The 9,763-nt window shown below is 66.3% G+C and overlaps 1 protein-coding gene across 1 annotated transcript; it reads left to right on the top strand.

Moving 5' to 3' along the window:
* Positions 1–323: 323 nt before the first annotated feature.
* Positions 324–9,553, top strand: FCHO1 (FCH and mu domain containing endocytic adaptor 1). Its single transcript, XM_062628214.1, has 28 exons — positions 324–480; positions 960–1,052; positions 1,630–1,721; positions 1,820–1,894; positions 2,000–2,141; positions 2,227–2,379; positions 2,479–2,583; positions 2,891–2,989; positions 3,094–3,190; positions 3,282–3,326; positions 3,422–3,494; positions 3,577–3,598; positions 3,678–3,732; positions 3,813–3,991; positions 4,078–4,102; positions 4,188–4,250; positions 4,364–4,406; positions 4,528–4,619; positions 4,706–5,263; positions 5,866–5,984; positions 6,098–6,203; positions 6,288–6,399; positions 6,485–6,640; positions 7,419–7,551; positions 7,650–7,849; positions 8,556–8,620; positions 8,704–8,868; positions 9,317–9,553. Exons 2-28 carry the CDS (start codon positions 1,026–1,028, stop codon positions 9,337–9,339), a joined length of 3,024 nt encoding a protein of 1,007 aa, XP_062484198.1. The 5' UTR covers positions 324–480; positions 960–1,025; the 3' UTR covers positions 9,340–9,553.
* The last annotated feature ends 210 nt before the right edge of the window (positions 9,554–9,763 follow it).

The following is a 9,763-nucleotide window of genomic DNA, read 5'->3' as shown; positions in this document are numbered from 1 at the left end:
AAGGTCACCGCTGCGGTGCCCAAGGGCTGCCCTGTTGGGGTGTCCCGGGGGGGGGGGGGGCCCTGCCGCAGCACGGAGCGGTGCTGAGTGTCCCGTGTCCGTGTTGCCCCCCCCCGCCGGTGCCCCCCGTTCCTCTCGGGGCCGCCTCCGGGGACTTTGGCCGGCGGGGACTGAGGGGTGGTGGTGGGGGGGGGGGGTTTCACGGTGGCTGCGGCCGCTCGGGACCGGACGCGGGTTTGGGTCCGGTACCGGGGTCCCCCCCCCTCCTCTCCCCGCTCCTGCTCCTGCTCCATCCTGCCCGGGGCGGGGGGGCACCGCGCTGAGCCCGCCCCACTCATGACACAGGTGGCTGAGCCCTTGCGGAGGCGCTGGGGGGGCCGGGGGCTGTGCCCTCACCTCTCCTTTTCTCCCCCCTCCCACCAAGACTCCCTGCGGACAAGGATGATCGGGGGGGGGCCCGGAGCCCCCAAGCAGCCCACGGTGAGTGGGGTCCGTGCCCCCCGATCCCACCAGCCCCCAGACAGGCACCAGCCTTTGGGTTTCCTGTTTATCTCTGATGGGGAGTGGGGCCGGGGGGGGGGGGGGCACAACTTGGGGGTGTCCCTGCTCAGTGCTGAAGGGGGGGGGTGTGTGTGTATGCTCCGATGTGGGACCCCAAGCATGGATGAGTGCGTTTGGGGTGCAGCCCGGGGGGGGGTCCCCGTTTATGGGGGGGGAAGAGAGGCTGTCGGGGGGGGCGGGGTTGGTTTTGGGGGGGCCATTGGGAGCAGCCGCCACCACGCAGCAGCAGCAGCACAGCTCATCTATTATTTAGCTGCGTATCTGGTGTCGGGCCCAAGCGTTGCCCCGGCGGCCCCCCCCCTGGGCACTGCACACCTTGGGGAAGGGGGTACAGCCGGGGGGGGGAAGGCCTCACCGAGCCCCCCCCCACAACTCGATAAGAGCCAATGTTTCCATAGGGCATCGGGAGCTGAGCTGGGGGGGGTGGTCCCCACGCTGCTGTCTCCCCTCCTTTCTCCTCCAAGATGTCCTACTTCACTGAGCACTTCTGGGTAAGCCTGGACCCCCACCATGGGTGCCCCCGACCCATTGGTACCCCCATCTATGGGTGCCCCTGCTCTTCCCACAGCTCTTGGGGGGTGGCGGTGGGGTTTTCATTGCCCCCATTATTTACCCCAATGCCTTCATTAACGCTGTGTATTAATTGCTATGGGAAGGGGAGGGGGCGATGCGTTCCCATGGGCCACCCCTCCCAGCCATGGTGCTGTCCCTGACTCCCCCCCCCGGCCCCATCCCCATGGGGATCCCAATCCCAGCACTGGGGGGGAAGTAGGCATTGCCGGCGCGTGGCCGGTGCTTCCTGGTTCATCTCTGCCGGTGTCTGGCATCTTCCTGCATCACCCCCTTCCCCCTGCCTCAGTTTCCCCATGTGGGGCCACCAGCACCCTGCACCCACCGCCTGGATGGGGGTTAGGGGGGCAAGCAGGAAGCACCCATGATAGCACCCGGGGTGGGGGGGGGGTTCAGGCCACCCTCTTTGCGGTGTTTCCGCCCCAAACGGTGCTTCCTGTTGTGCCCCGCGGCGGCACCGTCCCGGGGGGCACTGGGTGGGATTTGGTCCCCTGCCAGGGCGAGAAGAACCACGGCTTCGACGTGCTCTACCACAACATGAAGCACGGGCAGATCTCCACCAAGGAGCTGGCTGACTTTGTCCGCGAGAGGTACCCGGAGTGCGATGTGGGGGGGGGGGGGCGGGGGACTCGGGGTGGGGGGGTCCCCAGCATCACCCGGCTCCATCCCCAGCACCTCCTGTCCCCAGGGCTGCCATCGAGGAGAACTACGCCAAGGCCATGGTGAAGCTGTCTAAGATGGCCACCAACGGGACCCAACTGGGGTGAGCAGGGGGCCGGAGCACCCCGCCATGGTTGAGAAGGGGGGACCCTGCTCATCCCTGCCCTGGTGTGTGTCCGTCCCTGTGTCACCCCCTTCCCAATCCCAGGACCTTTGCTCCGCTCTGGGAGGTTTTCCGCATCTCCTCGGACAAACTGGCCCTTTGCCATTTGGAGCTGATGAAGAAGCTCCACGACCTCATCAAGGAGATCTCACGCTACGGCGAGGAGCAAGGCCGGGTGCACAAGAAGGTACCGCATCCCCCCCCGCCCCATCCTCCCCATCGCACCCCAAGACCCCCGTCCCCCATTTTACCCTCTGTGTTTCCCTCCCCAGTCCAAGGAGGAGGTGGCAGGGACGCTGGAGGCTGTCCAGATGCTGCATGGGGTGGCCCAGTTGCTGCCCAAGTCCAAGGAGAGCTACCACAGCAAGTGCCAGGAGTACGAGCGGCTCCGCAAGGAGGGCACCAGCCAGAAGGAGATCGACAAGGTGGACCCTGCCCCATGTCCCTGTCCCCTCCATGGGGATCCCGGTGCCTGTCCCGCCATGGGGAAGCAGGGGGCTCATTCCCACCGCCTGGTCCCACAGGCAGAGCTCAAGTCCAAGAAGGCCGGCGAGGCGCTGCGCAGGGCGGTGGACAAGTACAACGCTGCCCGCGCCGACTTCGAGCAGAGGATGCTGGACTCGGCCATGGTGGGTGGCACCGGTGGCCTTGGGGACCCCTCTGTCCATGGGGCCAGGCCACCCCCACTGAGCCCCATGCCCTGGTGATGCCAACCTTGTTGAGCCCCTCTTCATGTTGATGCCAGCCCCGCTCTCCGGGGGCTGAGCCCCATTCCTTGGGTTGTGCCCCCCCCCCACCTGCCTGGCCACCCCTCCTTGGGAATTCTGTTCCTTACGGATGTGTCGCCATGGCTAAACCCCCATTGCCTGGGCATGGAACCCCTGGGGACATCCCCCCCCCCGCCTGGCTGAAACCCTTCCTCATCCCTGCTCCCAGCGCTTCCAAGAGGTGGAAGAAGCCCACTTGCGCCACATGAAGGGCCTCATCGGCTCCTACTCACACTCCGTGGAGGACACCCATGTCCAGATAGGGCAGGTGAGTCCCCAGAGGGGTGAACACCAACAGGGACCCCCCCCGGAGCTGTGTCCTGTCCCCCCCCTCTTTACTGTGTGCCCCTCATCCCGCTGCTTCCTCCTCAGGTGCATGAGGAGTTCAAGCAGAACGTGGAGAACATCGGCACCGAGATGCTGCTGCGGAGGTTTGCCGAGAGCAAGGGCACAGGGCGAGAGCGGCCAGGTGAGGGGGGGCTCCCCCCTTTCGCACCGGGGTGATGCTCCCCATCCTTGCATGTGAGGGTCCTCGTGGCTCATCCTGCTCTCGCCTGCAGGGGTGCTGGACTTTGAGGAGTACCGGCTGGCCCCAGCGCTGGAAGGCAAGTACGTCTGCACCCGCAGCCCCATGGTGGGGATTGTGGGGTATGGGGGGGGCTGCTCACCACTCTGTTCCCCCCCCCCAACTCCCTTCCAGGACCCAAGAGGAGCCGTAGTAAAGCTTTCCGTATCCCTGGGTTGAGCCGTAAGGAGAGGGACCGTGATGCTGGGTAAGATCCCGCTCTCTGTGTCCCTGCATCCCCGCATCCCTTCCCAGCTCCGGGATCTAACGCTGTCCCTGTTGCTCCCCAGGGAATCCCTGGATGCCGAGGTGGTGAGTATCCCCGTGCCAACGCTGGCCTTGGTTTTCCCCACCCTGGGAAGCAAACACCTCCCTGAGCATCTCCCCGCAGGGCTGCCCGGAGGTGGATGAGGACGGGTTCACCGTGCGCCCCGATGTCACCCGCAGTATCCTTGTGCTGGAGCATGATAGGGGGGGTCAGTTTTGGGGTGTCTGAGCGCTGGGTGTTGCCTTGACGGGGGCCCAGCCGAGGTGGAGAACCACGGCTGCTCCTCCAGCGATTCCGACTACGACGAGGATGAGCCCCGCAAGTTCTACGTCCACATCAAACCCGTGCAGCCCCGGGAAGCGCCCGGCAGCGCTGAGGCCACCATGGAGCAGCTCAAGGCCACCGTGGGGAACCTCATCCTGCCCCCCAGCATCGGGGTGAGCTTTGGGGGGGGGGATGGCAGGAAGGGTCCCCAGGGACTCTGCCAGGGCCAACTTGACCCCAGGTCCCCATTCTCTTGCAGGGCACCGTCAAGAGGCAGTCGTCCCGTAAGTGCCACCCCGGGGGTTTAGTGCAGCTTTAGGGGACCCCTCCCTGGCTCCATGTCCCCCAGTGTTTCCTGTCCCTCTGCAGGGCATGTGGCATCTCTGACCCCGGCCCCGAGCGATGTGGACTCAGAGGGGACACTGGCAGCAGGTCAGGCTGTGCTGGAGGCGGGGGGGGGGTGTGGGTCTAGGAATATGGGGCGCAGTGTTGGGGTTTGGGGTGCGTTGGTTGTGCAGCACCCACCGTGTCCCCTCTCCCCACAGGTGACAGTGCAGGGAGGGGGTGCCCAGCGGCGCAGATGAGCAGGTACAGGGTGAGGGGTGAGCGGGGCGCTGTGGGGTGATGCGCCCCATGTGCCACCCCATATCCCCCCTCTGGGGGGGGTCCGGATGGGCTCTGAGCCCCCTCCGCTCTGTGCCCTGCGCAGTGGCCCTGTGAAAGCTCCCCCGGCTGCCGCGCCCCCCGCTGCTCTCTTCGGGCCCCCGCTGGAGTCGGCTTTTGAAGCGGAGGAGTTCCCGGGTGAGGATTTGGGGGGGGGGAGCCATGGGGCAGACCCCGGCCTTCGGGTGCTCTGGCGCTGACACTGGGGGGGGGTCTCCCCGCAGCCCCCCGCGCCTACGTCCTCACCTCCTCATCCTCGCCCTTCTCCTCCTCGTCCCCGGAGAACGTGGAGGACTCGGGGCTGGATTCCCCCTCGCACCCCGCGCCCGGACCCTCCCCGGACTCCAGGCCCTGGACGCCGCAGCCGGGGACGCCGCAGAGCCCCCTCCCCAAGCAGGGCAGTTCCCCCCCACCACCGCCGGCGCTGCCCCGGCCCCGCAGCCCCTCCGGCCGCCTCCCGGAGCCCCCCGGCTTCGCCGTCTTCAGCGGCCCCGGAGCCGCGGGGCTATGGGGGGACGCGGCGCGGGGGTCCCGGGGCCGCAGCAGCCGCGCGGGGCCCCGAGAAGCCCCCTCCCCAGACCCCTTCGGGGAGCCGCTGCCCTGGGTCCGGCCCCGCAGCCCCGGCGGGGACCAGCCCCGGCCTTCCTCCAACTCCGCTTCCTCCTCCTCGTCCTCCCCGGCGCCGCCCAGCGCGGGGGACTCCTCCAGCCCCTCGCCATGGACCTGCCAAGGGTCGGGGCTCAGCGAGGGCAGCGCGGCCGTGGCTGCCCCCCCACAGCCGGGTGAGTGACAAGGGTGAGGGAGCTGCCCCCGTTACCCCTAACTCTGTGTCGTGTCCGTTCCCCCCCCCCCCCTTTAAGAACAGGGCTGAGACCGGATCAAGCTCATTGCATGGCTGAGACCCCATAGAGCCCCCCTGGGAGGTTCTGCCATGGTGGTACCCCAGCACCCAGCTCCCCATCACTGCATCCCCCAGCTCTCGAGGATGCTCAGACCCCCTGAGAACCCCAAAACCCCCATGTACCCAGCACCCAGCTCCCCATTGCTGCATCCCCAGCTCCCAAGGATACTCAGACCCCCTGGGAACACCCAAAACCCCAAGTACTCAGCACCCAGCTCCCCATCACTGCATCCTTCAGCTCCTGAGGATGCTCAGACCCCCTGGGAACCCCAAAAACCCCAAGTACCCAGCTCCCCATCACTGCAGCTCCCAGGGATGCTCAGACCTCCTGGGAACCCCCAAACCCCAAGTACTCAGCACCCAGCTCCCCATCGCTGCATCCCCAGCTCCCAAGGACGCCCAGTTATCCCCAGGAAAGCACCGGGACACCCAGCCTCCCATCACCACCTATTTCTTTGTCCCGTCTCCCCCACCCCACCTCAGATGCTGCCCCCACTTGGCCCAGCGCAGCCCCCCGGGACGTCCCGCTCGTGGCCCCCCCTCGCCGCTCCCGCACCAAGAGGCCGGCGGCCGGGCCGGCTGCAGGCAGCAACAGCGACCTGGTGCGTGGCCAGGGATGGGGGGAAGTGGGGCCGAGCTGTGGGACCCCCCACACGCACACCATGGTGGGGGTCAAACCCAGCAACTCCCCCCCCGATGCTGTCTTGCCTTGCAGTCACGCTCGCTGAGCCCTTCACCCTCCTGGAGCTGCGGCCCCTCACACTCAGCACCCGCCAGCCTGGGCGAGCGCGGCTTCTTCACCGTGTCCCAGCCGGCACTCGGTGGGTTTTTTGGGGGGGGGGGGTGGGGGGGTGTCACGGGTTTTGGGGGTTCCAACCAAGCTCTGATCCTGTCCCCATCCCCAGGGCTGTCGCGGGGTCCCAGCCCCGTGGTGCTGGGCTCGCAGGATGCGCTGCCCGTGGCCACCGCCTTCACGGAGTACATCCACGCGTACTTCAAGGGGCGAGATGCTGACAGGTACGGGGGTCCCCGGGGGGGGGGGGGTCAGGGTTACCCCCCGAGCACCGCACCCCACCGCTGACCCCCGGCCTGTCCCCGGCAGCTGCCTGGTGAAGGTGACGGGGGAGCTCACCATGTCCTTCCCCGCTGGCATCGTCCGTGTGTTCAGCGGGAGCATGGCCCCCCCCGTGCTCAGCTTCCGCCTGCTCAACACCGGCGCCATCGAGCAGTTCCTGCCCAACGCCGAGCTGCTCTACAGGTACCTGGGGACACGGTGGTCACAGTGACAGGACTGGGACACCCCGGCTGGTGTTGGGGTACCGGGTGTGCTTGGGCAGGGGGGGGGATGCAGGGACCCTGGTGGATGCAGTGATGGGGAGCTGGTAGGTGGGTACTGGTGGATCGTGGGCACCCTGGGAGGTGGTGGGTGCCCTAATGGGGAGCTGGTGTTGAGGTACAGAGAGTGCCAGGGGGGCACAGGTGTCCTAGGAGGGGACATGCACACTGATGGGGAGCTGTGTATTGGGGTGCTTGGTTTCCTGGGAACATCCATGGAAGCTGGGAGATGCAGTGATGGGGAGCTGGGTACCAGGGATCCCAGGGGTCCTGAGCATCCTTGGGAGCTGGTAGATGCAGTGTGGGGGAGCTGGGTACCAGGGATCCCAGGGGTCCTGAGCATCCTTGGGAGCTGGTAGATGCAGTTTGGGGAGCTGGGTACCAGGGATCCCAGGGGTCCTGAGCATCCTTGGGAGCTGGTAGATGCAGTGTGGGGGAGTTGGGTACCAGGGATCACAGGGGTCCTGAGCATCCTTGGGAGCTGGTAGATGCAGCAGTGGGGAGCTGGGTACCAGGGATCCCAGGGGTTCTGAGCATCCTTGGCAACTGGTAGATGCAGTGTGGGGGAGCTGGGTACCAGGGATCCCAGGGGTCCTGAGCATCCTTGGGAGCTGGTAGATGCAGCAGTGGGGAGCTGGGTATTGGGGTGCCGTGTTCCCAGGGTGCCCAGGCACCAGTGCTCACTGACCCCATCCCGGCAGCGACCCGTCCCAGAGCGATCCCAGCACCAAGGACTTCTGGCTGAACATGGCCGCGCTCACGGGGCACCTGCAGAAGCAAGCGGAGCAGAGCCCGACCGCCTCCTACTACAACGTGGCTCTGCTCAAGTACCAGGTGAGCCCACGGAGGGGACAGAGCCGGCTCCCCTGCTCCTGGGGGCAGGAGGGTCTCGCTGACCCCCTGACACCCCCCCCTCACCCCGGTCTCCCCAGTTCTCACGGCTGGGCCCCGGCTCGGCGCCGCTGCGGCTCTGTGTGCACTGGGACTGCGCCCCGGGTACCACTCGGGTCAGCATTGAGTACGGGTACAACGGGGCTGCACTGGCGCTGCCCGTGCCCCTCGCCAACGTCCACGTCCTGCTGCCCGTGGATGAGCCCATCGCCAACCTGCGGCTGCAGCCCGGGGCCAGCTGGTGAGAGCAGGGAGAGGGGGGGGATGCAGGATGCACAAATGCATCCCCCTGGGGACCCTGAGCTGGGAGATGTGGGTGCTGAGGGGGTGAGGGAATGAGGTTAAAGCAGGATGGGATTGGGGGGCTTGGAGATATCATTGAGAGGTGGGTGGTGATGGGGTGAGGGAGGTGGGAATGAGGGTTAAAGCAGGAGGGGATCAGGGAGCTTGGGGCCATTGGGATGTGGGTGCTGATGGGTGAGGGAGGTGGGAATGAGGGTTAAGGCAGGATGGGATCGGGGTCTTGGGGACATTGAGATGTGGGTGCTGATGGGATGAGGGAAGAGGGAGTTAGGGTTAAAGCAGGAGGGGATCAGAGAGCTTGGGGCCATTGAGATGTGGGTGCTGATGGGTGAGGGAGGTGGGAATGAGGGTTAAGGCAGGATGGGATCGGGGTCTTGGGGACATTGAGATGTGGGTGCTGATGGGTGAGGGAGGTGGGAATGAGGGTTAAGGCAGGATGGGATCGGGGTCTTGGGGACATCATTAAGAGGTGGGTGGTGATGGGGTGAGGGAGGTGGGAATGAGGGTTAAGGCAGGATGGGATCGGGGTCTTGGGGACATCATTGAGAGGTGGGTGGTGATGGGGTGAGGGAGGTGGGAATGAGGGTTAAGACAGGAGGGGATCAGGAGTCTGGGGGCTTGGGGCCATTCCTGTGTCCTGGCAGGAACCTGGAGGAGAAGAGGCTGCTCTGGAGGCTGCTGGATGTGCCCAGCACTGCAGGGCAGGGAGGTGAGGACAGAGGGGACTGGGAGCAGGGTTTGGGCTCGTTCCCCACAGCCCCTCCAACCCCTGTGCTGTGCCCCCATCCCCAGGCTGTGGCCGGCTCTCGGCCAGCTGGGAGCCGCTCTGTGGGCCCAGCAAGCCCAGCCCCGTGGCAGCGCAGTTCAGCAGCGAGGGCAGCACGCTGTCGGGCGTCGAGGTGGAGCTGGCGGGCGCCGGGTACCGCATGTCGCTGGTCAAGAAGAGGTTTGCTACAGGTAGGGCTGGATGGGAGCCATGGGGGGGGGGTCAGGGTCCTCTCCTCATCCCCTGTGGCCCCAGGGTACATGGGGTCCCTTCCTTGGAGAGGAGAGGGTCCATTCCTTACTCCTGGGGGTGCATGGGGGTCCCTTTCCTAGGGCGCACAAGGGTCCTTTCCCTGCTCCTCATGGCCCTGGGATGCACGGGGTCCCTTTCCCAAGGTGGATGGGGTCCCTTTTATAGGGTGCACCAGGGTCTCTTATCTGCTCCCTATGGCCCTGGGATGCATGGGGTCCTCTTCCTAGCCCCCCCAAGCTCCATTTCCCTCTTACTGGGTGATGCCCCATAGCGATGCCCAGCTCGGGAGGGTGCAGGTTGAGCCCTGGCTGTGGGGCAGTGATCATCCCTGTGCTGGATACGTGTCCCCAGCCCTTGCAGCCACCATTCACCCCTTTTCCTCCACAGGGATCTATCTGGCGGGGTCCTGAGCTGATCCCCCCCCGGGCTTCCCCCTTGGTTGTGTGTGAAACACTGGATGGAGGCCGGCTGGGGAGGGGGTGCTGCTGTATAGGAGCCCCCCTCCTCTCCCTCCTCATCTCCCTCTGCCCCCCTGCTCCATGGCTGTCACCGCATCCCCTTCGCCCTCCCCTGTGCTGTGACGGGAGCAGGAGCTGCTCTTTTATTAAACACTTTATTTTCTAACCCTCCCCCCACACACACACTTGGCTCCCAACTGCGTCGTACCCCGGCGCCCATCCCTGCAGCCTCTGGGCTGCTCCATGGGCTCTGGGATGCGGGAAACTGAGGCAGGGAACGGGTGGCGCTTGGCTGAGCGCTTGCACCCAGAGGCGCTGCTGCCCAGTCTGCAGCGGGTGGATGGAGGGAGGGAGGGAGGGAGGGATGGATGGAGGG

This window comes from Pezoporus occidentalis, unplaced genomic scaffold, assembly GCF_034315485.1.
Source record: "Pezoporus occidentalis ecotype Australia unplaced genomic scaffold, CSIRO_AGI_Poc_V1 ctg310, whole genome shotgun sequence".
Lineage (NCBI taxonomy): Eukaryota > Metazoa > Chordata > Aves > Psittaciformes > Psittacidae > Pezoporus > Pezoporus occidentalis.
The sequence above is the reverse complement of the archived record's forward strand: the minus strand, read 5'-3'. Positions and strand labels throughout refer to the sequence as shown.

Coding starts and splice junctions, on each gene's coding strand:
- FCHO1 (XM_062628214.1), top strand. CDS start 1,026: ATGTCCTACTTCACTGAGCACTTCTGG. Junction 1,722..1,819: donor GCTGACTTTGTCCGCGAGAG/GTACCCGGAGTG, acceptor TCCTGTCCCCAG/GGCTGCCATCGAGGAGAACT. Junction 3,495..3,576: donor GAGAGGGACCGTGATGCTGG/GTAAGATCCCGC, acceptor GTTGCTCCCCAG/GGAATCCCTGGATGCCGAGG.